The sequence below is a fragment of the Aquarana catesbeiana genome, linkage group LG01, assembly GCF_042186555.1.
Source record: "Aquarana catesbeiana isolate 2022-GZ linkage group LG01, ASM4218655v1, whole genome shotgun sequence".
Lineage (NCBI taxonomy): Eukaryota > Metazoa > Chordata > Amphibia > Anura > Ranidae > Aquarana > Aquarana catesbeiana.
This window is the reverse complement of record NC_133324.1, coordinates 239,929,320-239,956,822: the sequence shown is the minus strand read 5'-3', so window position 1 is coordinate 239,956,822 and position 27,503 is coordinate 239,929,320. Positions and strand designations below refer to the sequence as shown.

Genomic DNA, 27,503 nt, shown 5'->3' with positions numbered 1-27,503 from the left:
TTTTTTTTTTTTTTTTTTTATTAAACAGTGTAAAAATAAAATACATAAGAAAATAAAATGTTTTAAAGCGACACGTCCCGACGAGCTCGCGCGCAGAAGCGAACGCATACGTAAGCAGCGCCTGCATATGAAAACGATGGTCAAACCACACATGTGAGGTATCGCCGTGATCGCTAGAGTGAGAACAATAATTCTAGCCCTAGACCTCCTCTGTAACTGAAAACATGCAACCTGTAGAATTTTTTAAACCTAGCCTATGGAGATTTTTAAGGGTAAAAGTTTGATGCCATTCCACGAGCGGGCGCAATTTTGAAGCGTGACATGTTGGGTATCAGTTAACTCAGCATAACATTATCTTTTACAATAGAAAAAAAAAATTTGGCTAACTTTACTGTTGTCTTATCTTTTTATTCAAAAAAGTGTGCTTGTAAGACCACTGCGCAAATACGGTGTGACAGAAAGTATTGCAATGACCGCCATTTTATTCTCTATGGTGTTAGAAAAAAAAATATATAACGCTAGGGGGTTACAAGTAATTTAGCAAAAAAAGTGTTTTTAACTTGTAAACACCGAGTCTGAAAAAGAGGCTTGGTCTTTAAGTGGTTAAAGAGCTGCGCACGCGGCATGCGTGTCCTAGCAACACAGCGCGACCTCCGCAGTGTAAACACCGAGTCTGAAAAAGAGGCCCGGTCTTAAAGTGGTTATAAAAAGAAAAAAAACACACCCAATGTATTTAAGGGCTCCAGTGTGAAAGGGCCCTATATACCCTTGTAGTGTGGGGCGAGCTGGGGGCCACTGCAGGGGTAGATAGAAGAAGGGTGATGAACAATACTGTACATACATCATACACTACAGATGACAATATATAAATCCTGTTTAATAATAATAAAGTCCCCGGATCGTGTCAGCAGGCTTCCCTGATCACTACATTGGATGTGTTGGGCTCCTCTCCTATTTAGTACAGGCTGGGAAGATCTCCTCTCCATCAGCCATGTCATCTACTATCACAGATCCCTCTCACCTTCCCGCTGCCCGCCGGTCCCATCACCAGCTGTGCGTAGCGAGGCATGATCGCCTTCCCGCTCCCCCGACCCGCACCGCCACTACATCCCACGTGATCTACTTCCGGGATCCGGACGGAGGCTGCCATGGGCCACTCTACGTCATCCCAGCCCGCCCACACCGGGTACCACAAACCGAATATACGTACAACAACGATATTCTTATAGTAGTTTAGGTCATGACTAATATTACTACGCCTCCAATTATTATTATAACAGTACGGTTAATGCTAGCGCTAAGAAACCCCTGAGCAGGCGAATAATGTAGTACGCATGCGCGGATGGTGTGAGGATACCGCTGTCATGTTCCCAGTGTGCAGATAACCATGGAGACGTGTATTCCTGGAGAGCGGCCTGAGCTCTGAGGATGGAGGGACACAATTCTACATCTGCATCTCACTCTAATGTCAGGTCATGTCAGAGGAAGCCAGGCAGGTGAGGACACTTACTTTCATTGGTCCATGATCTTATCAGGCGATTGGATATTTCTATTTGTATTTGGTTTCACAATGGACTAGCAGACATATGTAGTATGATATAAATGTAAATAAAATAAAAACCCTGTGTGTAGGACTTGTTCATGTTCACAACAGAGCGCAGTACAGGAAACCCGCGTTCCATCCGTGTTTCGCACACCACATTCAAAACGCACTGGGTGTGTGATCTGCTGCGGCTGTCAATGTATTTCTAATGACACGCACCCCAAATGCAGATTGTAAACACAGTGCATTTGCTTGTATCAGATCACATGGTACCGCAGTATCATGCAATTAGGTGCAGTGCATTTTTGAAAAGCGAGATCCAGTGAGATTCCAGCCCATTCATCTAAGGACTGGAAACATATTACATTTTTTGTTCATCGGTTTCGATGCGCTTTAACCCAACGAGTATTATGCAACACTCAGGTCAGTCTAAAGCCTCGTACACACGATCAGATTTTCGGATGACCGTTTTTCTGTTTTTTGTGGCATGCTAGTCTCATGTCGAAAGTAAAGAGGTTACTTACCGTATGAAAATTCTCGTACAACTGAATACAACGTCAGAAGTGATGTAATGTGTAATAGTTTTGTATGTATTCTTTTGTTTCTGAGCATGCGTAGTCTTGCTCTTACGATTTTATTTGGACAAAAACCGTACTGATTAAATGATAATCAGACGTTGTGCTCACGTACAATTCAAATTTTATAATCTGCACATCCAGCTTTTGTCGGACGAAAAATCGGAATCGGCTGTCGAAAGCACCATACTAACGGTCGGTAGATTTTCATATCGTGTGTTCAGGCCTTAAAGCGGAGTTTCACCCATTTTAAAGTCAGCAGCTACAAAAATTGTAGCTGCTGACTTTTAATAAACAGACACTCACCTGTCCCACGGTCCAGGGATGCGGCTGCCTGAAGCCTCACTTCTCGCCCCCTCGTCTCTGCGGCGCCAACATTGCAAATGTGGGCGCCCAGCTGTTGCCCTGTGACATGTACCAGAAGATTGCAGGGAGGGAGGGGGAGAGGTGAACTTCCTTCAGGCGTCGCTGCACCAGGAGAGGAAGTGGGAGCTGGGTACCTGTGAAAACTAGGTACCCGCACCCCCCCAAAAAAAAATGACATGCCAAATGTGGCATGTCAGGGGGTCATGAGTACTTAAAGTGTAAGTTCCATTTTTGAGTGGAACTCCACTTTAAGAAGGAAGAAAATAGTATGGCAAGATGCAATTACATTCTGGGTACAACTGTTCAATCTATTTTTAGACCTTGGGCTCAACTGTTCGATTTATTTTTGATCAAACAGGGCTTAACTGTTCAATCTTTTTTTAGATCCTGGGCTCAACTGTTCAATTAATGTTTACATCCTGGGTACAACTGTCCAATTTATTTTTAGTTTCTTGGCATAACAGTTCAATCTATCTTTAGATCATGGTTTCAACTGTTCAAAATATTTTTTACATTTTGGGCTCCACCGTTTCATCCATTTTAAGATCTGGGGCTCAACCATTCGATCTATTTTTAGATCCTGGGCTCAACACTTTGATCTATTTTTAGATCTTGGGCTCAACAGTTTGATCTATTTTTAGATTCTGGGTTCAACTGTTCATTTTTATTTTTAGATCCTGGGCTCAACTGTTTGATCTTTTTTTAGACCCTGGGCTCAACTGTTCAAAATATTTCTAGATCTTGAGCTCAGCCGTACAATCTATTTTTAGATCTTTGGCTCAACAGTATGATCTATTTTTAGATCCTGGGCTCAACTGTTGGATCTGTTTGTAGATCCTGGGCTCAAACAGGTCAATCTATTTTTTGATCATGGGCTTAACAGTTTGATCTGTTTTTAGATTCTGAGCTCAACAGTTCAATCTATTGTTAGATCCTGGGCTCAACTGTTCAATGATGATGTACAAAACAAGTATTGCACAAATTAAATATATGAATAAACTACATAACAGACTCTCCCGCCATGCCTCAATTGGGCACCAACACAGTAAGGCAACTTCATATTTGCTAATACAGATGTACATCACCTAAATAAAGTAGCATAATTACTTGATATTACATTCATATTTTAAAGCTGAAGTTGAGAAAAAAATGTTTTTTCTCTACAGTGGTATTGGAGGGAGGGCGGTTGAGGAAATGTGTTAAGCCAGCCTAAGATAGAGCGATTTTCATTCCTGCACCCACGGGTTTCAGGAAAGAAAATCGCTCGATTTCTCCATCTACACTGACTGTAAGGTAAGATGCAAGGCAATGGAAGATAGGATACATGTCAGGGGAGAAATCTTAATTTCATAATTGTAATAAAGAAATGGTGGTGTGAAGCAAATACTTTGTTGAACAGATGACAAGAGGGGCTTTTTGGTTCTAAAGCATGCCTGCAAAGGTATAGTGTGTTTGGGCTTGCTACATCCCCACCTCAAGATTTATGTGTGATCCAGTCATTGACTCAGGTAGTTTCTTTTGTTATCTAAAGTTGCCATGCCTTGTATAAATGTTTTTTGGGTTAATGGGTGTACAGTATATCTTCTTAGGCCTTCAGGTCATCTTGGCTTCTTGTTTTGATTTAGGCTTCCTGCACACTGCTACCTAAAAAATGCAACTTTTTAGACATACAGGCATTTATTTTTTTACTGATGTAAATGCAGACCATTGTTTTCAATGTGCCTGTACACATGGGCACACAAACATTCGATGTGTGCATGCCTGATTTTTGTGTGTATGTGCGCAAGTACGCACATATGCCACACTTCCTTTAATGCACACATATGCATTGTGATATACAGCCCATCTTCTCATTTTTTTCTGCCAGGAATATCTAATGTTCATACATCAGTATAGTGTGCAAGAGGCCTGTCTTCTGGGTATTGTAATAATATGATATAATATTGTAATAATTTGTTAGTTAGCTCCATAGCTCTATGTAAGTACAATGACTTACCATGGTTCTGGTGCCAGTAAATCATGCTTTCTGTTTCTATAGGACTGTGGACTTCAGTCAGAAGAAACCTCCGCAGAGTGGGTACCTAGTAAAGGAATTTTTTTTCTTTTTTTAGAATTTTCAATCATATCCACGATAAGTATAACATTTCCGGTCTTTTCAGGGCTACATAATAATAGTGTTGGTGGACAAAAGACTTTGGGAAGAAATTGTGGAACATCAGAGAGTACTCCTGTCATTTCACAAGTCAGAACAATACAAATCCCCAAGTCTATGAAGGATGCAGCCTTTCTTAAGGTATATGTTTTTATATGTAAACCTAAAATTGTTTTTTCTTTATAGCAAACGTCATACTTACCTGCTCTGTGCAAAGGTTTTGCAAAGAGCAGCCCTGATCCTCCTCTTCTTGGGTTCCCCACTGGCACTCCTGGCTCTTTCCCCTTGACGAGTCTCCCCATGGCAAGCCGCTTGCTATGGGGACACTCATGTATGGCTCAATCCCAAGCTGCGCTCCATGTGTTTTTCTGCCTCCTTGTAACATCCTACTTGAGTTACAGGACTTCTCCTTTTACCCCTCACTTCCATTTGTTTGGAATGAGCAGTGCACATTGGTTGAAAAAATCAGTGGAACCATTTAGATTGAACATAGCCACCTTCTAACAGGAAGTCAGATCACAGCAGCAAAAAAAAAAAAAGGAATTTGAAGTTTTGGAGGCAGCTGAGAGCGATAGGAATTTTTAACCAATTTATCCACATGAATGTTACCTTCATGTTTTCTTTTTTTCGTGTTTTGTCTTTCCTTTTAAAAAAATAAGATCATTTTCATCTTCCTGCTTTACATCTAAAGGGGAGCTCTTGAAAAAAGTAGTTTGTTTTCATCGCCTTTTCAGTCTGTCTTTTTCTGATTTTGTGCAAAGACAACAACTTAAACAAGAAGGGATAGAAGGAAGCTACAGGGAACTGCCATTTAAATAAAAGAATATAAACTGATTCATGAAAAATTAGCTTAAAACTGATTTTTTCACCCCCACTTATCTTAAGGTTGTATCTGCATATTTCAGATACTCACCTATCCAGCAGAAACTGTGTTTTCCTGCTGAAATTCTCTCTTACCCAGCCACAGCTCTGTCCTGTGCCGCCATGTCCTTTCTGACATCATCAAGAGGCCTGCCAGCTCTTCCTGGTTCAACGGGTGGGCCTCCCAATAATGCGCCGACAGGCTCACCCTCTCCTCCTTTCCTTAATGCAGGGCTATGCCTCCTGGCATATGTGACATGCATATCCCAGGAGGCACAATGGACAATGTGCATATCAATTGCCTAAGGCCAATGACGTGCATTGGGAGTCAGAGCTGGACATTTTTGCTCAAAAAAAAGTAAAAAAAAAATCAGCACGATACATATAGAGGACGGAAGGAGGGTGGAGTGGAAGGGAAATAGTGGAAGAGGGTGAAGGTCCACTTTAAAAAGTATGGCCAAAGTTTTTTTGGCCCTACTTCCCTTATGGATCACAGGAGTGTAGTTTTTTCTGCACTCCTGTGACCCATTTTCACCTGACCCATTTTCACCCTATGAACACTATGCATCCCATAATTCCTAGCTCATCTTGGGAACAAACAAGAGAGGGTGGCTACGTTCCCCCAAACTGCTCAGTGGGACCATTTAGATTGAACATAGCCACCTTCTAACAGGAAGTCAGATCACAGCAGCAAAAAAAAAAAAGGAATTTGAAGTTTTGGAGGCAGCTGAGAGCGATAGGAATTTTTAACCAATTTATCCACATGAATGTTACCTTCATGTTTTCTTTTTTTCGTGTTTTGTCTTTCCTTTTAAAAAAATAAGATCATTTTCATCTTCCTGCTTTACATCTAAAGGGGAGCTCTTGAAAAAAGTAGTTTGTTTTCATCGCCTTTTCAGTCTGTCTTTTTCTGATTTTGTGCAAAGACAACAACTTAAACAAGAAGGGATAGAAGGAAGCTACAGGGAACTGCCATTTAAATGAAAGAATATAAACTGATTCATGAAAAATTAGCTTAAAACTGATTTTTTCACCCCCACTTATCTTAAGGTGGTATCTGCATATTTCAGATACTCACCTATCCAGCAGAAACTGTGTTTTCCTGCTGAAATTCTCTCTTACCCAGCCACATCTCTGTCCTGTGCCGCCATGTCCTTTCTGACATCATCGAGAGGCCTGCCAGCTCTTCCTGGTTCAACGGGTGGGCCTCCCAATAATGCGCCGACAGGCTCACCCTCTCCTCCTTTCCTTAATGCAGGGCTATGCCTCCTGGCATATGTGACCGCTGCTTGGCATTGCTAATATTAAGCTTATGATCTTCCAGAACACCCAGATCCTTCCCCACCATTGATTCCCCCAGTACGGATATTCTTAGCCCCCAAGTGCGTAAGTTTACATGTATCAGCATGAAACCTCCTTTGCCACATAGTCACCCAATTACAGTAAACAGTGCATTGAGGTCGACTTGAAAGCTATCTGAAGGAAATAAAGTATTAAAAATGGTTCAGAGTAAAGTATGTCTGTGTACACATATCTTTACTTGAATTGACTTGTATATTTTTTTTTTAGCACCCAGATCTGACTATGGGACAGAAGCGGTACTTATGCAGCATTGCCAAAATTTACAGCACCAGCAACATGAGAGCCATACTTGAAAATCAGCTGCAGTCACAGATAAGATGTGGTATGGAAGTTGCGTGTATATAACGGAAGCAGAGAAGAGGGAATGGGTAACAAGTAAATGGGCCAAAAATACCAAAAATATTTTTATTAAAAAATTATGAGATTTCTCACTACTAAAATGCTTATTTTTAAATAAAAGTTTTCATGCCCATCTCGGGGGAGAACAAAGTTCCCCCTTAGCCTGCTTTTTTACTGAGGAATTTTTCAAGCGTTTTTGCGTTAAAAAAGCTCCTGAAAAGCTCAAGAAAATTGCTTCCCTTTAAAATCAATTAATGTTTTCACACTGGAGAAGTGCGCTTCTGTTGCGGTGAAAAAAATCCTGCTTGTATCATGGAGCACGTTTGGGGAATTAAAAAAAAAACGCACCTTCTCATTGAAAGCAATGGAAAACGCCGCAAAAACGCACCACAATGCATTTTTGGTGCAGGTTTTAAGTCACATGTCCTTTAAAAACCACACCACAAACGCAGTAAAATTGCAACAAAATCGCATGTGCAACAAAACAAAATCGCCCCCTCTTCTTCTCTCTACCCTTTGGCGGTTGACTATCCCCATTGGTCTTGATGACGTTAAAGGGCATTCGACCACCGAAGCATACAGTATGGGGGGAAGATGCTGTGGGGACTAGTCTTGCAGCATTGAGGAAGCAGAAGATCAGGTAAGTAAAAAGGCTTTTTGCACTCCCAGATCTAAACAAGCATTAACCAGTGAATTCACGATGTAAGAGAGGATTTTTGTTTTCCCTGAACCTCAGCTTAAGGCCACTTTCACACTGAGGTGCTTTACAGGCGTTTTAGCGCTAAAAATAGCGCATGCAAAGTGCCTGTAGAGCGCCTCTCCTGTCACTCAAGTGCCCAAGCCCGAGTGCTTTCACACTGGAGCGGTGCACTTGCAGCACGCTAGAAAAAGTCCTGCAAGCATCAGCATACACCGCTCCTAAACCGCCCCTGCCCGTTGAAATGAATTAACCCCTTCTTCGGCCGCTAGCAGGGGTTAAAAGCTCCCCGCTAGCGGCCGAAAAGCAGCGCTAAAATGACGGTAAAGCGTTGCTAAAACTAGCATGGTTTACCGTCAACGTTCTCACCGCCCCAGTGTGAAAGTAGCCTTAAGCAGTGAAATCTTTTAGAGCCCATTCACACCAGGTCCATTGGGACTGCGCTGGACTCTCATTGTAAAAGAAGACCTTGGCAAATGGCAACCTGGCTGTAAGATATAAATTACTTCTTATGTGTTAAGCAACATATGTAAACAATTTACCTGTCTTATGATCTGGAATAGAGGATCTAGTCCCACCCACTTTTACTAAATGCAGCTTTATGCAAAGCTCTAGGCAGTTGGTTAACCTCCTCATATCCGCGCTATTGCCAAATGCCGGCAACAGCGTGGATCTACATTGCCGGGACAACGTCTATTGACGTCGTCCCATGCACGAGTGGCCTGCGCGCCCCCTGCAGGGAGCGCGCTCTGTGATCAGCGAGTCTATGAGACTCGCCTGATGACAGATCGGAGTAAGGGGTCGGTCCCGACCCCTTACCACATGATCAGCTGTCAGCCAATGACAGCTGATCATGTGATGTAAACAGAGCCGATCACCGGCGGCCGTGAGAGGGACATCAGTCCCGATCACGGCGATCATGGCGATCATCTGTGCCCCCTGCCAGTGACACATAGCAATAGGCAGCAGTGCCGCCTACCAGTGCCCACCAGCGTCACCCATCAGTGCCCACAGTGCCACCCATCAGTGTCCACAGTGCCACCCATCAGTGTTAAACAGTACCACCCATCAGCGCCCACAATCAGTGCCACAACAACAGTGCTGCACATCAGTGCCACCTATCAGTGCCCATCAGTGTTACCTACCAGTGCCCATAAGTGCCCATCAGTGCCCCCCATCAGTGCCACCCATCAGTGCCCCCCATCAGTGGTACCTATCATTGCCCATCAGTGCCACCTATCCGTGCCACCGATCCGTGCCACCCATCAGTACCACCCATCAGTGGCCATCAGTGCTGCCTTATCTGTGCCCATCAGTGCCGCCTTATCTGTGCCTATCAGTTCCGCCTTAACTTTGCCCATCAGTGCCGCCTTAACTGTGCCTATCTGTGCCCATCAGTGCAGCCTCATCAGCGCATATCAATGAAGGAGAAAAATTACCTGTTTGCAAAATTTTATAACAAACTATGAAACGTGATTTTTTTTTTTTTTTTTCAAAATTTTCCATCTTTTTTGTTTGTTTAGCAAAAAATAAAAATCCCAGCTGTGATCAAATACCACCAAAAGAAAGCTCTATTTGTGGGAAAAAAATTATAAAAATTTCATTTGGGTACAGTGTTGTATGACCGCGCAATTGTCATTCAAAGTGCGTCAGTGCTGAAAATTGGTCTGGGCAGGAGGGGGGTCTAAGTGCCCAGTAAGCAAGTGGTTAACAAAGAGCAAGCTCCTAGTCTGTCTGTGTCTTAGGTATAAAAAAATCAACAAAAAGCCAGGCGCAAAATTAGATGACCAAGGAAACCTTGTAAAAATGGGTAATACCAAAATGAGGCCGCTGCTCCCAAACTCAGAAGACCAAGTGAATGGGAACAAATAAAAACAACTAATAGGGGAGCGCTGTTCCAAAGGGTGGCATATAGTCAATGATGACAAAGTCCATATAATTCAGGTAAACTTTATTGGCAAAGAAACAGATAGTGTGTATTGCTGCCAAAAAATACATAAAAATCCAAAACAAGATAAAATTCAGCAGATCAGATAGTGAAATGCCATAAGTGCACAAAAACTCACGATAGCCATAGTAGACACGGGGGAGCCAAGACAGCCATCCATCCATCTCTCTTGGCTCCCCACACATGTGAGGTATCACCAAGATTGTCAGAGCAAGAGCAAACATTCTAGCACCAGACCTCTGTAAATCTAAACTGGTAACTTGCAAAGGCTTTTAAAACCTCACCTATGAATAAATTAAATTACCGTAGTTTGTTGCCATTCTATGAGCACACACAATTTTGAAGCGTGACATGGTAGGTATTTATTTACTCGGCATAACATCATCTTTCACATTATACAAAAAAATTGGGCTAACTTTACGGTTTTGTTTTTTCAACTTAATAAAGTGTATTTTTTCTAAAAAAATACTGTGTAATGAGGTCATATAAATCAATAAGTCAGTGTTAAAATAGCATAAATGCCTTTCATACTAGCACATTATGAAATACTTACATTAGAACGAAGCACCCGCAGCTCGTCCGGTCACTGCTGAGGGAGCTGACATGTACCCTCAGAGTTTCTTCCAGGATCACTGGCTCCGGCGTTGTGAGTGGCCAGAACCGCAATGACGTCACTCCCCGTTTTGGCACGGGCCGCCGGCTGGACCTGCAGAGTGCATGCGCCGCTGACGTCAGCGATTGCATGCAGGGTCGATATCTCCTAAACCCTGCAGTTTTAGGAGATATTCTTTTTACCTACAGTTAAGCATTACTATAGGCTTACCCATAGGTAAAAATCACCATGCGTACAATACAACCGCTTTAAGAATATCTCTGTGACTGACTGTAGTATCCCAAGTTAGTGAAACTACACTAAAAGTATCTGTGGGTAGGGAAAACATTATTTTGATGTTTTACCAAATAATTTCTCTTAAGGCTCAAGAAAAGCACATTTGAATCATAAAACTTCAGGGAACTTAAAGGATGGAACAAAGGATCATTGCACAAGGTACAGTATGTTTACAGAAATATATAGGTTGAAATATCAAGTTTGAGTTAAAGTGGTTCTAAAGCCTAAGCATGTTTTACCTTTTTGCATTTCCTGCATTAAAAGAGAAGTATGGGTTTCTTTTTTTTTTTTTTTTTTTTTTTTTTTAGATTTATACTTACCTAGGTGGATGCAGCATGGGCCCGATACTGCATCTGTCCCCCGGCGCCTCTTCACTGAAAACCAAGCAATAGAACATTGCCGATCACATGGTTTTCACAGCTCCGTGAGCAGAGAGCTGTAGACTGTCAGTCACAGCTCTCTGCTCATCTTCCTCCGATCTCATTGGAGCGCTGAGCTGTGGAGGGGGCTCGCTGAGAGGCTGAGACGGGTATCAGTCCAGGCACCTGGCGGATCCAGAATTCCATTGTCGGGATGACGCGCTGCTTGAACTGATTTCTTTGATGTCAGCAGAGAGCGGACTTCAACCTGCTCTCTTTTGAAAACAGGTCACAGGAGTGCAAAATGAATTGCACTCCTGTGATCCATAGGAGAAGCTCAGCCAAACAAGCTTTGGCTGGACTTCTCCTTTAAGGTAAAAAATGTTTAGGCATTAGTATCACCCCCTCATCCCCCCTTATACTTACCTGAGCCCTGGCTCCTGCTGCTGTTAGTCAAATCCTGTGACGAGGCAGTGAGGGTGGGGCTGAGCCGCGCTGTCTATGTGTAAGAACCTAGATAGAACAACTTGGGATTGAGCCCATAGGTTTGCCACAATAGGAAGCAGCTTCCTGTGGTAGCACACCTAAAAGAAGCCAGGAGTGGCGTCGGGGTTCCCCAGAATAGGATTGGGGCCACTCTGTCCAATTCTTTTGCACAGAACAGGTAACAGGTTTTAGAATCATTTTAAATACACAGTTAATTTTACGTAATGTAGCACCATGAAAGAAAGGTGTGACCATCACTGCAGTAGTGATACTGCAGGCTAAAGACATATTGGGCTGTAAATAATATAGCAGCTCCAAGCACTGCAGCAGCCCTGAAGCTAATCAGTATGCAAACCCTGCTGGTCTGAATTGGTCAACAAATGGAAGGATTTACTATTTACTACTTTCTTGCTGAAAGCAAAAAATCTGAGATATGAGTTCTCTATACTGTACCACAGTGTTATTGCTAGTGACTGCCTAAACTGAACTGAAAACCATGTATCTGGAGACCAGCAATGATGAAAAGCAAGCACCAAAACGCACCTGCAGAAAAACCCTATGTACCTATATTTAGAATGATTTGTAGCACCCAGAGATCAGTGCATTAAGCTGTGTATTATCTGCAACTGGTAGCCACAAAACACTAAAAAGGTTTTGCTGTACTGGACATGTTGCAGATCTTTTTCTTGCTTTGTCCAAGATCGGGCCCTGAGGGGTAACTTTTCACAGCAGGTTATGTATATATGATGTTAAGTGCATGTCCATTGGGCACTCAATGCAGAAAAAAACACAGTATCACATCTTTTGTTATCATTATTGGTAGGGATTACATGCCAGTCAAGTTTTTAGCTAATGCTATTTACAGTTATCCTGGAGATGAACTGGTTACCCAAAATCACTGCATTGGATACACACACAATTTATTTTATTTTATTTGCATAAACTGTATATGTGCAAGTTCTATTTTTTTTATTTCCCATTAGGTCACAAATGAACCATTGGGAAACCAAAGGTAAATCATGCATTGCTGGAATAGAAGATAACATTTCTGGAATGGAAGAAACATCAATCATGGAAGGTACTTTTCCTGTCTGTCCAATCTAAGTAAATATATAGTTTCATTCAGGGGTGCCCAACCAGTGGCCCACGAAGCTCTCTAATGTGGCCCGCGACCTCCTGCTCTGGGATGGCGGGTTGGCAAGCCCAGATCGTGGGTTGCCGACCCACCATCCCAGAGCATCAGTGTTGTGAATGAAGCCAGGGGTAGAGGAAGCAAGCGGCTGCAGGGCAGAGCCACATTAGCCCATGCTTTCTGTATGCCGCCAACTCCTGTCTCAGGCAGAGTGATACCAAATGCTCTCTGCCTGGGACAGCAACAGCCTGAATACCTGAATGGAAGACTGTTAATAAAGCCACAGGTGCAGTGTGCTGCACCCCCGGTGTGATTAAAGCATGGAGCATCAGTGTGAAAGCAGCCTTAGGCCCCTTTTAAACGATTGGTCTCACCCAATCGGACTTTCCATTCATCTCTATGAAGTGGCTGAAGTCGGTTTACACCCGCCTACCTCCAAACCGATCCACTAAAAAAAACAGAAGGGGATCTGTCCCCTTCTATCTGGGCGGATCGGAGGGCCCTAAGCATAGAGTGGGTTGTGTCCATGTCCGCTCTGCATATGCAGAGTGGACATGGACCTGTCATCCACCAGCTCCTCTCATTGTGGCCCGTGACTGGTTACCAAGTCACTTAAGGGGCAATCACTCTTAAAGGCTGGCCCACCCTGGTTTAATTTAATGCAGTGTATCAGCTTCTTTATGCAGAATATTATTTAGTAAAGTATCCACACACCTCCAAATATCAGGTTAGAAAGATATAGAAAATATTTTTGGTAGAATTAGGAACATGAAAGCTTTGGGAAATATTGATTGCTTCCTATTCTTATCACACAAGGCAAGGATAAAGCCAGTAGTAAACATTCTATTAGTAAGAGCAATATTGTCTCTTATTGGAAGGGCTATAGATTATTGAAAACCATAAATTATACTGGGTAGCCATCTTGTATTTTTACAAATAGTTTAATCTCCAAATAGATCCCTCTGCTGGCGTGTGACATCTAATACACACCACCTGGTTTGAATTGACATTCAGAACTCTCCTTTGGTTTTCACAAGGAATTGTAACATAAAACATATTTTAGGAAATCTATATCTACACTAAGACATATAGGAGGGCTACCATTGCAGTTTTGCTGAAAATAATTTTCAGCTTTCAGTGTTTTGCACTTTGAATGACAATTGCGCGGTCATGGAACACTGTACCCATATTAAATTTTTACCATTTTTTACACAAATAGAGCTTTATTTTGGTGGTATTTAACTACGTGCTTACTGGGCACTTATACCCCCTTCCTGACCAGGCCAATTTTCACCTTTCAGCGCTGTCACACTTTGAATGACAATTGCGCAGTCATGCAACACTGTGCCCATATGAAGTTTTTATCATTTTTTTCACACAAATAGAGCTTTCTTTTGGTGGTATTTAATCACCACTAAGTTTTTTTATGTTTTGCTAAACAAACAAAAAAAAAAACGTTTTTCATATTTTGACAATAGAAAAATATTCAGCGCAGATATAAGTAATAACACTCATACATGTATGTATGTATGTATATGTGTATATACGCCTCAGTAACAAATATAACAAGATTTAGTGCAGCGCAAACAAAATTTGTATAAAAAACAATCACTATAAGGTGAGTCCGTAAGAGTTTTTGATCATGGAAATAATACCACTCATGGTAGAAGTGTTTAGTATCAACTGTTAAAAAGTGAGTCCAGCCCGTCCACCACAGACAACAACAGCCTCTCACCTTCATGCAACCAGAACGGTCAACATGCAATTTTCCCACACCATGGGGATATAGCCTCCAACAATCAATCCACGATGCAGGTAACAATGGCTCCACCAATCGTGTATATGTAAAATGAGAACAGCACATCTAGTGCACTCCGTAAACACAGCGTTTTTATTAAAACAATAAAATGTTACTTACAAACAAAGCACTTCCACCATGTGCATGTGTGTGGGCATATCAGTATATAAACAGTAAATTCAAATATGGCCTCAAGTGACTTCAGACGTAGCTCCTCCCCCATTACACTTTACGTCCGTAGCCCATCAGCGGGGTCCTTTTTTATACGCATTACGTCTGTAGGCGGGACTTCGCCAGCAGGGTCAGAGCTTTGTCATTAACCCGCTTTTAAATAGCTGGCGCCATAGCAACCAGACGTTGTCTGTCTCACTTAGTGGGTGGCACGGCAACAATCCACATGATCACAACAAGACGAAGTCCCACCTACGGACGTAACGCGTAATGAGGGGAGGAGCTACGTCTGAAGTCACTCGTGGACATCTTTGAATTTAGCGTCTTTATACTGATATGCCCACACACATGCACTTGGGGAAGTGCTTTGTTTGTAAGTAAGGTTTTTCATATTTTGGTATACAATTTTGCAAACAGGTAATTTTTTTCCTTAAATGGGATAAAAGAACCGCGCTAGAAAAAATTATATCTTAGATCAAACAGCAGCAGTAAACAGTGCGACAACACAAAAAGTCCAATAAAAAATAAAAAACTGCGCTAAAAGAGAATAAGTGTCCAAAAAATGTATCAGTGGGCATCAAACAGGCGCTAAGGATCTCCCAAACACCGTAATATGAAAACAGATATATAGTGGGATGCCCGACCACCGTGGCTGTAAATTGCGCTTACCAAACAGCAAGCAGTATGAGCAGATGGCTTACAACCCAGCCCGGGCCTTTTGAGTGTAGTAACTACTTCCGCTCTCTCCAGGTTCAGATCACCATTCCCAACTCGCAAGCTTTAAACGCAGATGACTTAGAACTCAACCTGGAATCAACCAGTTTGCCAACCAACCAAATTAACCTGTCCAACAGTCTGCGTTAAAAACAGGGGTTTAGTTAGCACGCATTTGCAAATGCATGCATAAGCTGCAAGGCTTCTTCACGGCACCCAGCGCGCAGCACGAGAATGGGAGAACGTCCATGGATGCCCTCCGGGAATTTTAAGCACGTGCTGTAGCCGTCTTTCAGCTCTTCATGCGGGCGGCAAGTGGTTATTTACCACTGAGGGGTTTTTTTGCTAAACAAATGAAAAAAGACAGAAAATTAAAATGATGAGGCAGCACTGATAGGCTGCACTGATGATCAGGGCACTGATGATTAGTACCCTAATTATCAGTGTGAACAATGTCCTGACAGCCTTGCCGGTTAATTGTTTTTTAAGTCTGTTTATATGTTGTCAGCTGTGATTGGACACAGCTGATCACATGGTAAAGGAGCGCTGTGATTGGCCCTTTACCCTGATCTGTGATCAGCTGTGTCCGAAGGACAGAGTGCGCCCAATATACAACACAGGAGGCACGTAGGGGGTGGGGTTCTGAGAGGATGTCTATTGACGATGTCTATTGAAAAAACTTTTGTAGTAGTGGATAGGGTTTAGACCACCTGTCAGGTTTTAATTGCTGTCTGTGCCCCAATTAGGGAGATTCACCTTCTCGTTTTGTCCTGTTAACCATTATCACCAAGAGTGAACTTGAAAGAAAATCCCAAATTTTGGGTTGTCAACAGAAGAGGAATAGAGGAGGGATTACTTTTCACTTCCTGTTTTGGCTGTGGGACAGGAAACAAAGAAAATCTCCCCAAAGGGAAACACATATGGAAAAAAAAACAGACAGGGGTTACAACTCTCCATTACTTTACAGAAAATGAAAAAAAAGTTTGGTCTTTAGTTGTACTTTAAGACTTGGACAAGAGCAACCATGGAGATAAATAAGTCAGTTTGAACTCAGAACTCTCTATTTGCATACTTGTTCCATATATTGGCTTAAAGTATTGAAGACGTTAGATCAGTATGATAGCCAGACAACAAACTTTTCTAAAAGCAGGGGGATATTACAAACTCTTCTTAGAGGGATTTTTATAAAGGTGTATTCTTTTTCTTGCAGACACACAGCAGGCAACTGCTATATCTGCAGATTCTGTACTAACCATTGAAGAAACGACAAGTCAATGGATGGAGTCACTTTCAGTGAATGATGACAATTGTGATCAGTGAAACTGCCGAATACAAGACAAACATTAGAGCACAAGTATATGTTTTGTAAGAATATCATTGATGGATAAAAATTGTGATTGTGTGAAACTGGGCACTTATAAAGTCTATTCGGTGCTTGTATTGATGGCTGTCAAGTAGCTGTAATAATATTTGCCTCACCAGCTTAGGCTGCCACTTGAGCACTAGGTGCTGCGTGCACCCAATATTTTGTGTAACTTTGCTTTATGCTGCTTTGATATTTTTCTATATGGGGAGCCATTCACAGGAAACAAGTGCTGGGCTTTTTTAACACTTCCACATATGCAGCGGCTAACATCAGAATTTAGTTACTTGACTAAATCTTGCAGACTGATTGCTCCTTTTAGGCACTGATGTATAAGGCTTTATGGGGAAAGCCTCTATTTACTAATTGTTGATAATGACAATCTGAATGTTTGTATCAGCGTGCAAAAATAAATTTTGACAATTTTATTTGGGTTGACATGTCGTATTTCAAAATGCCTTGGCTATAAAATTGTGCAATTTACTGGTTTTAGAATGTAATAGTATGCTTTCAGCCAGGGCTTTTTTCAGCCGGAACATGGCGGAACTCCATTCCTCCACCCCCAGCTCTGACTCTCCCTGCTCACCACTGTCACTTGTAAACATAAAAGCCTGGCCTATGTGTTTACAAAGGACAGCTTACTTTCCCAGTGGCTCCCACAGATCCCTCCCTGCAGACAAAGGAGATGCAGGTGCCCCGGGTGCAGTGTGGTCATGGGTGGGAGGGGGACTTTGCATGGTAGATCACACCCTTTGTGCTTATCTATTTCCTGGTTCATGTATGATCTCACTGTGAGAGAGGCAGAGCTTCCTATACCTACAGTGTGCAGGGAGGTACTAGACTAGAGCTGGGCAGGGTGCTTTTTGCAAAGTGTTGAAGATGGAGCTTTTAATGGGAGTGTGTGCAGAGGTCAGAGCTGAGGAGGGCTGGAAGTGATATGTGGAAGGGGGATACTGAGGTAAGGACCTGTGGAGGAGAGCTGAACTCTGCGTGCTTCCTCACTACTAGCTATGCATGCTTCTGAGGTTCTTGATGAATATGAATATGCAGATATGCATCCTTTAAAACTATGGACACCATGAAACAATTTGGTAAGAGGATACTTCTGACTGAGATTAGATCAATGCAGAACCTCCTGTACAGAACAGATCTGTTTAGAGGTTTTAAATTAAGAATCAAGCGAAAATTTCCTGAAGGCTTTCTTCCTAGAAAGATGGGCGACTGGAAACCAGATCCTCCTCCTTCTGTGGCACTGAAACTACCACTCTCTGTTGCATTAGTTCCTGTCCAGGTCTTCAACCATAAGTCCCTTCAAACATAGTTGGTTAAGGTCCCAAATCTAGCAGATATATGAATGAACTCCACCGACACGTCTGCAATATGCCCAACTGCCTTCATGAGAGTAGGAAAATAATCCAAAATGTCTTCTTTTGGAGTCCCAGCTTCAATGTGAGCTCTTACCTGCCCTAACCAATATCCCAGGTTCCTGGCTACAGAAGTGGCCACTAGTGCTAGCTTGAGATTAGACATAATTGATTCCCAATATCTTTTAGGTAAGGAATCTATCCAGTTATCCATAGCATCTTTGAGCATGCCAATATCCTCAAAGGCTAGGTCCGTGTTCTTGAGCACCTAAGAAAAGGCTGAATCTGGGGGCGTGGCCAAGATGGCGCTTTGAGTGGTTGCTTTCTTCGTGAGCTCCGCTAATCCGCAAGCTAATCCGGATCCATCAGCTTCTAAAATTAGCAATCTTCATCCCTGCTGATCAGGGGGACTCGGGTACTCCCTATCTAGTGCGGGGCCAGGAGAATTTGGGCCAAAATCGGTGTCCGCCGCGCGCTCCCGGCCTACCACGGGCGACTAGGCTAAAGCCGCGGCCTTTCCTGAGGGCCGCACGGCGCGCCGGGAGCCCTCTGCCGTGATCGCATCTGCACACAGGCCCCACTGACTGCCACGGACCGCGGATGGGGGCGGGAGAGATGCCCCTGGACTGAATACAGGCCATACTTTGGGCCTTGACTCTTTCTCCCCCCACGTTTTACTAGGCCGCGACCGCTGCCTTTCCTGGAGGTCCGGGGCCGGCGGACTGACGGGGGGAGTGCCGGATCCTGCTGGCATAGTGGAGGAGGCCCTGTGAAGGCTTGGGGCAGCTGCCTTAGAACTGGAGCAGATCCTGGATCGCCCACATCCCTCTCCCCCAGTTGTAGAGAGGGGAGGCTGGGCTAAACATCCCTGCAGAACCCTGGAGGCCTGAAGTGGGCAGCTTCTGCACTGCACATCCGCAGGTAAGGGGGAAGACTGCTAAGGGGACACACGCTTTACCCTACCTGCTACCTGACTGCCCCTGATTCTGAGGACAGGCTCCCGCAGAAGGTTGTTGATTATTGCCCAGATCTGGGCCACCAACACCTGAATAAGGGCGCAGGAACTCCAGCGCAAAATACAGTAAAGGGGGCAAGAGGTTAACCTTCCCACCACAGCCGGACTCCCCTCAGACACCCTCTTGTCCCCCTGTGGAGGCCCTTAATACACGCAGCGCTCACAGAGCCCCGCAGACGCACAATATGGAGTCGGATGACTCTCGACCCCCGTGGCTGGCTGATGTCATGGCGGCCATTGCTACTTGCCAATCCACGTTAACAACAAAGATTGAAGCTGTTCAACTGGATATGGGTCTAATTCGCCAAGATATAGATAAAATCAGATCACGAGTTACCGAAATGGAGCAAAGACTGAGTATCAACGAAGACACCATTGCGGAACATGGAGCATCACTCCGTACACTTCAAACTAAAGTAAAGGCCCTCGAATACAGAGCCGAAGACGCGGAGAACAGGAACCGGCGTAATAATCTTCGCATTGTTGGTTTACCGGAGGGGGCGGAGGGGAACAACCCTACCTCCTTCATAGAGGGTCTGCTGCGCGACCTTTTACCCGAGGCCCGTTGGTCACCTTATTACACGGTGGAGAGGGCGCACCCCATCCCACCTAAGCCGGGGCCTCCTGGATCCCCCCCCACACCTTCATTCTCCGTCTCCTCAATTTCAGAGACAGAGACGAAGTTCTCAGCGCCTCTAGAAACGTTGGGGACCTTAGATTCCAGAACACGAAGTTGATGATCTTCCCCGACTATTCGGTAGAGACCCAGAAACTCAGGAAATCTTTTGACCAAGTTAAAGCGGCTCTCCGATCACGCAGCATTCACTAGTGTACTCTTCCCTGCTCGCCTGAGAGTCCAGTACGGTGAGACAATCCGCTTCTTCACCACTCCGAGAGAGGCTTCCGCCTGGCTGGACTCGCTACCACAGATTCGCTGATGCTTTACCTGGTATGTGTGGTATGACCCTTTTCACTGTCTACTCACCGTAGCCTGGGCCCAGGTCTGGGCAGTCACACGAACTACCACATGGATGACTTACTTTGTTGCATAGGTTATGCTCGGTTCAATTCATGGTGTGTCCGGACTTGTGGGGTGATGTTTACTATCCCCACCAGGGAAATTCTAAGCTAAAGCCCCTGCCAAAGAACTTGGTCAGGAGACCGTTGAAATATGAAGTTCCTTTACACTTCATTGTTTCCTCGAGGAGTGATGGAGTTCTTGCTCTGTATCTTCATCCTAAGATGGATCGACTTCACTGTGAGGTTGCATTATGGATTACTTCCCTTCGTCTGACTTTCTAAATCCTCACAGCCTGCTGCATCACAAGCGGAGGCCTCGCGGATGTGAGCCGCGTTAACTGCTGTTTCCTCCCCCCGTGTGAAGTTTCGGGGGGGTGGGCTCGCCTCTTCCACGGACCCCCTGTTCCAGCCGGCGAGCTGAATAAGTTTGGGATTGAAACCCGCCTCAGTTTTGGGGGGTCGGGTGGGGTGGGGGGAGGGGTATGTTCCCCTAACGGGGCTTGTTTCATTTACTTTAAATATTAGTATCCTCTATCTGTTTTAGTTTGGTTTTGTTTTTGTTTGATATTTGTACTAAAAAAATTGACTCATCAGCATTGCACTGTCTACAGATATGTCCATTTCGGGTTCTGGGGTCCAGTCCGGGAGCCGTTAAATGCATAGATCCTAACATTTTCATTATTTCTGGTAGTCCTGTCTTCCCTTAGCATCATCTCATGGAACACCAGGGGACTGAACTCCCCGGTCAAGCGTTCCCTGGTGTTCCAATTCATTAAAACGTATAACCCACATATATGTGTGCTCCAAGAGACACACCTAACAGGACGTAGGGTTCTGGCCCTAAAACAACCATGGGCAGGCCACCACTACCACTCCACACACTCCACTTTTTCTAGGGGTGTCACTATACTGGTATTGAAGTCACTTCCTTTTCGGCTCTTGGATTTGGCCCTGGATCCTGATGGTAGGTATGTTATTATTCATGCTAAAATATACTCTCTAACGTGGGCGATTGTGGGCTTATATTTGCCTCCCCCGGCTTCCTTGCTGGTGCTCAATCAGATCACCAGCAAGATGGCCGACTTTGCATCTGACAATGTTATCTTGGGTGACTTTAATCTGGTCCCTGACCCGGATTTTGATAGGCTAACTCCTGCGGGACATCATTGCCCTGGGCTGGCTGAGTGGGCGGATACTTATGGCCTGACTGATGTCTGGAGGTGGCGTCACCCCCAGACCAGGGCATACACGTGCCACACGGCTTCTCATAGAACGTTTTCCCGCATAGACTTGGTCTTCGCAGGGAGTCAGGTCCTCCCGCGGGTCACAGACATACAAATACTGCCAAGGGGAATTTCCGACCACGCACCCCTGTTGTCATTGGACCTTTCCCTTGGCTTAGTGGAAAGGATGTGGAGGCTCTCCAGATTTTGGATTACAGACACTGCAGTAGACTCCCAATTTAGAACGGAATTGCTTGATTTTTGGGCTGTAAATGTGGGCTCGGCTGACCCCGTAGTTGTTTGGGATGCCACGACGAGGGGACATTACCAGACCATCATTGCCAGAGTCTGACGAGAGCGTAGGGCAGACTTGATTAAGGCTGAAGGGAAGGCGAATAGTGCAGAGGCTCTTTTTATCCGTACCCGAGACCCTGTGCACTATTCGCATCTACAACTCATGACGAGGGAGGTGGTCCGTCTCCGTACCTCTCTTACCCAGAAGAAAATGTTGGCTCAATCCCAACGGATTTTTGAGCAGGGAGAGCGGTCAGGCCGTCTGTTGGCCTGGCTCTCCAGGGAACAGGCGGGAGGGATGAACATCTCACAAATTAGGGACTCCTCGGGACAGCTGATCCATACACCGGAAGGGATCAATTGCTGTTTTGCGGAGTTCTACGAATCCCTCTATAGGTCCAGGGTAGACTATAGAGGGGAGGATCTGGTTGCATACCTGGATGACATTGATATCCCAACCCTTACAGTAACATACCGCGACAAGCTTGACGCCCCAATTACGTCCCTGGAGATATTACAGGCACTCAAATCAATGCAGACAGGGAAAACACCGGGACCAGATGGCATCCCTGTGGAGTTTTATAAACAATGTGCTACAGAACTAGTCGATAAACTTCAGGGCCTCTTCTCTGCATCGACGCGCCTCGAGAAACTCCCAGACACAATGAGCGAAGCAATCATAGTGGTGATACCCAAGCCAGGGAAAGACCCCACGTTATGCTCCTCGTATCGCCCTATATCCCTTCTGAACGTGGATGCAAAAGTACTGGCAAAGGTATTGGCCATTAGGCTTAACTTGGTCATTTCTGCCCTTATCCACAGGGATCAAACCGGCTTCATGCCCGGGAGAGGAACTGACATTAACATCAGACGCCTCCATACTCACATAGACAGGGCAGATGAGGTGACTAAAGGAACGGTGGCCTCACTCGATGTGGAGAAGGCTTTTGACTCCGTCGAGTGGGGCTACTTATGAGAAGTGCTCTCGCGATTTGGGTTTGGCCCGGGTTTCACGAAATGGATCCGCATGCTATACCATGGCCCCTCAGCTAGAATACGTACCAATGGATGCCTCTTGGGGAAATTCCAATTGTTTTGAGGCACGCGACAGGGGTGTCCCCTCTCCCCGGGTTTATTTGCTCTGGCGATGGAGCCCCTGGCTATATTGTTGAGGGCCGACCCTGGGGTAAGGGGACTCCAGGTGGGTCCCATTGAAGAGAAGTTATCGCTGTACGCGGACGACGCTCTGCTTTATCTAGCGGATGTGTTGTCCTCTTTGCAGACTGCGCTCGATCTCATTAACAGATTTGGTGGGTACTCGGGGATTCGCATTAATTGGGATAAATCGGTTCTTTTCCCGCTCCATCCCTCGACACCTAGGACACCACACCCACAGCTTAAGTGGGTGGATGACGTCAGGTACCTGGGAATTAAAATTAGCGGTAAAGTCCAGGATTACATGGACAACAATCTGCGTCCACTCATGACACAGCTTACGGATAGGTGTGCTGCCTGGCGTTCCCTTCCATTGACCCCTGTTGGCAGAGTCAATTTGCTAAAAATGATTTTCCTTCCCAAATATCTCTACTTCTTCTGTAATACACCCATACATATTCTTAGGACCTTTTTCCAAAGGCTGGAGAGTCTGCTGATACACTTTGTCTAGGCTGGGAGGCCACCCAGGGTGGCCAAGCAGATCTTATATCTCCCACTTTCGGGGGGGGGGGACTGGCGCTACCGAATTTTTAAATCTACTACTGGGCAGTGGTCCTGGTCACGATTCGGTGGTGGTTCTCCCGGCCCACGCAGAATCCGGCGGTCACTCTGGAGGCAGCCATTCTTGGTTCCTTTGCTGCCCTAAGCAATCTCCCGTTTCGTGGTCTCAGGGCCAGCTTGTCCATGACAATTCCGATGCGAACCACTGTAAGGGTCTGGCAGGAGGCTAGGAAAATATATGGGAAGCCCAACTACATTTCACCTCACATGCCCCTATGGGGTAATCCTATGCTCCCCCACTTTTACACTATACCAGACCCCTCTCTCTGGGCAAAAAAGGGAATCCTTACATTAAAACATATGGTTAAGGATGGCAGGCTTATGACTTTCCAAGCCCTGAGGCAATCCTTTGCTATCCCTTCCTCCTTCCAATTCAGATACTGGCAGCTGAAGCACGCCTTTGAGGCTCAGTTCCCTGCCCCCTCACTCTGGAACCAGACTCCATTGAACGGCTCTTGACTTCCAGTGTGATGGGTAAGCCTCTCTCAACACTATACCTATACCTTACAGTGGAATATGATGCCAAACTAACTAAAACCTGGGAGAAGTGGAGGGCTGACATTCCCTCTTTGGATGAGGAGGAATGGAAGGAGTGTCTAATCTCCTATATTCCCTCCATGATCGCTGCAAAAGACAGGTTTATACAATTTAAGTTCCTACACAGAGCGTATTTCACCCCACAGAGATTGGCGCACATCTACCATCAAAGAGATCCCAACTGTCAGAGATGCAGGCAGGAGGTGGGCACTTTTTGGCACATGGTCTGGTCCTGTCCCAAACTCCGACCCTTCTGGTCGGCAGTGGCCTCTACACTGAGTAACATCATAGGCTCAAACTTGCCGGTGGATCCCCAAATACTATTGCTCAGTCACCTGGAAGATGTTGAGGGAGATAGGTATAGTAAATTGTGTCTAACCTTCACATTGTACTACGCTAGGCGGGAAATTCTACTGCGATGGAAACTGGTGGAGCCTCCTACCCTAGCCTCGTGGATAAGGTCGGTGAATAAGGTACTCCCCCTGTATAGACTGACGTATGAAAGTAGGCAATGCCCGGGGAAGTTTGATAAAATCTGGTCATCCTGGGTGGACGCCTCCGGTGATCCTGAACCCCTACCCCATAGGTAGGATGTGAAACATAGTGGAGGACATCCTATATCTCACGTCTATTCTTCTTATGCCCGTTTCCCTTCATCCCCTTCCCCCTCCCCTCCTCCCTTTTGCACCACATCCCAGTGATTATCCAAAGAAAATGCAAGTAGTACAGGACTTTTAAGGTGCATGAATAACACTACTATATCCAAATATTAATTTAAAGCATCAATTTAGTTATACAAACTTCATTAAAATTGTAATGAAACCAATAATCATATCATGGTCTCATTAGACAGTCGTTATGGGTAAACATTTTCATGCTACATAGATGTTACATTTTCAACATGTTCCTCCTCTAGAAACAGTTTATATTTTGAGGCAAAACAATCCTAGCCTCTCACTCTTCTTCCCTTGACTCCCTAGAAACAGAAGGCTGAGGGACAGATGATGACCCCTCGGGGGGGACAGCAGGTACAATGAACAACATGGTGCATACGGCAGAGAATTCTTCTTTTTTTTTTTACCTGGGAAAAAAACAACTTTATTGATATAGCACACATTTTACAAGTCAATCGGGTACATATAGCCACAGAAGGTCAGATACATATTGTGCCATTGAAATTAAATATGCAGAAATATTACAGGGTATGCATACACATATATTCACATATGTCATAAGTTATGCAACAGTACACTCCAACATATAAATATATTGTGTTTTTGGTATAGGGGAATGCTGCACTGGATTTGGAGCCATTATACATAGGTCTCCCCGTCTTCCAACCATCTATCCCAGATCTTTGAATATTTTTGCGCGGATCCCCTATGTGTGTAGATCAGTTTCTTAAATGGCAGGGTGTCATTAACTGCTTTTTTCCACAACTGTAGTGTGGGGGGCATATTCTGCATCCATCTCTGCGCTATTACTTTGTGTGCTAACAATAATGTTTCAAAAATGAAAACTGTGTGGTATTTGTCCACCTCCACATCTGGCAATAGCCCTAGTCCGGCGTGTGTTGGAACTTTGCCAATCTCACCAGGGTCAGATAGGCTTTGTGCACTATATACAATTGTGTTAGTCTGTCGGACAGCTTGGGGGACACCGTCTTGGTTCCCTCTAAAATCTCGGTCCAGTCAGTGTCATCTATAAGTCCTATGTCCTGTTCCCATACTGTTTTGGCCTTGTGTGAAATAGCCGCTGCACCTCGTTGTCTTATTGTATAATATAGGTGTGATATAAGTTTGGAGGGGTCATCCCTCATAACTATACTCAGCACAGGGGGGGGCTCCATCTCTACATTCAAGTCAGGCAACTGGGCTCTAAGTGCATGGCGAAGCTGCACGTATTTAAATGTTAACTGGTGTGGAAGGGAGAACTCCTCCTTGAGGGTCTGAAACTGCTTGAGCCCGGAGGTGGACAAGACCTGATGGAGATACAATATTCCATGTCTAGCCCAAACCATGGAATTTGGGACTGTCTCCAGTTCTGGCATATGACTGTTGAGCCATAGTGGGGTGTGGGAATGAAATTTCCGCACATTCTGCTTCTTTAGAGATATTTCCCATACCCTTTGATGATGTAGCAACATGCCCGCGTTGTACCGCGCAGAGGGAACTTGTAGTTTTTTCCCCCTAAGTATAGCCTGAATGGGTGTATACGCCGGGTGTCCCGGTTTGTCACAAACCAGAGATCTATAGTGTTGCATTTCCGACGTGTGGAAGTGGTACATGTGGGAAAGTTGCGAGGCTAAATAATAGTCCTGCAGGTCCGGGAGAGATACACCCCCCATATCTGTGGGGTTTTTAAGGGTTTGCCAGGCTAGCTTGTGTCTACTATTACCCCAGACAAACAAATTTAGGATAGCTTCCATCTGCTTAAAGGTTTTAAGGGGAATATATAGGGGGGCATGCCATATCAGATAAAGAATTTTGGGCAGTATGATCATTTTAATTAAATTTACGCGCCCCATCACCCCTAATGGCAACTTGGACCATGTCTGTGTTTTACCTTTTAATAAGTTAAACAAAGGGGTTATATTCAGGGGTATATAGTCTACCAGGTCCCTAGTTACCTCCACCCCCAAGTATTTAATCTTGGATACTCTAGCGAGCGGTAGCGGGGGAGTTGTGAAAGGGGGAGGGAACACATCGATTGGAAGAATCTGAGACTTGTCCCAATTTATGCGCAAGCCCGATTATTCCCCCATTTGTTCAATAAGTCTTAACGCTGCTTGTAGTGATGGTCCCTGGTCTGCTAAGTATAGTATGGTGTCATCAGCATACATTCCTATTTTATCAACCGTAGGGCCCCGGCGCAGACCTTGAATATCGGGGTGTGCTCTGATGGCAATGGCCAGTGGCTCCGCCCCCAGCGCATACACTAAGGGAGAGAGGGGAAACCCCTGGCGAGTACCCCTCTCAAGTGGGAACTGCTCAGAAAGCCATCCATTCAGGAAGATTCTTGCCCTGGGTGTCTGATATAGCAGCTGTACCCATTTTATGAAACGTGACCCAAAACCATAGTTATGCAGACATTCCCACAAAAATGGCTATTCCACGGAGTCAAAGGCCTTAGCTGTATCTAATGCCACCACCACCCTCGTTCCCGAGTTATCGTGTCCGGCTTGAATATTCATATAAAGTCTCCTAATATTCATGGCTGTATTTTTCCCTGGCATAAAGCCCGTTTGGTCTGCATGAATTAAAGTTAGGACAACAGTGTTTAACCTAGAAGCCAGGATTTTAGCTAAGATTTTAATATCTACCTGTAGTAGTGAGATAGGCCTGAAGGATTCAGGGAGATGTGGGTCCTTTCTTGGCTTGGGGAGAACTATAATTTGGGCTTCCTGTATAGACTCGGGGAGTGAATTCTGATCAAATATAGACTGATATAAGACTTTCAGCTTGGGGACCATTATATCCAAGTAGGTGACATAAAATTCCAGGGGCAATCCATCCATCC

The 27,503-nt window shown here is 44.7% G+C and overlaps 2 protein-coding genes across 2 annotated transcripts in view; one reads left to right on the top strand and one right to left on the bottom strand.

Moving 5' to 3' along the window:
* Positions 1–1,156, bottom strand: part of GPN3 (GPN-loop GTPase 3) — a 31,770-nt gene extending 30,614 nt beyond the window's left edge. Inside the window, exon 1 of the mRNA XM_073626395.1 lies at positions 1,022–1,156. Within this exon, the coding sequence (XP_073482496.1) occupies positions 1,022–1,150 (129 nt within the window). The 5' untranslated portion in view covers positions 1,151–1,156. The remainder of the gene's footprint in view (positions 1–1,021) is intronic.
* On the top strand, positions 1,137–17,183 carry FAM216A (family with sequence similarity 216 member A). The gene is made up of 7 exons (XM_073626408.1): positions 1,137–1,496; positions 4,523–4,557; positions 4,644–4,777; positions 7,067–7,181; positions 10,819–10,891; positions 12,561–12,655; positions 16,603–17,183. Exons 1-7 carry the CDS (start codon positions 1,429–1,431, stop codon positions 16,710–16,712), a joined length of 630 nt encoding a protein of 209 aa, XP_073482509.1. The 5' UTR covers positions 1,137–1,428; the 3' UTR covers positions 16,713–17,183.
* Positions 17,184–27,503: the final 10,320 nt, after the last annotated feature.

Excerpts from the sequence above, each read along its gene's own strand:
- FAM216A (XM_073626408.1), top strand. The coding sequence starts at position 1,429 with ATGGAGGGACACAATTCTACATCTGCATCTCACTCTAATGTCAGGTCA. Across the intron at positions 7,182-10,818 it reads GCAGTCACAGATAAGATGTG|GCTCAAGAAAAGCACATTTG; the intron begins GTATGGAAGTTG and ends ATTTCTCTTAAG. Across the intron at positions 10,892-12,560 it reads ACAAAGGATCATTGCACAAG|GTCACAAATGAACCATTGGG; the intron begins GTACAGTATGTT and ends ATTTCCCATTAG.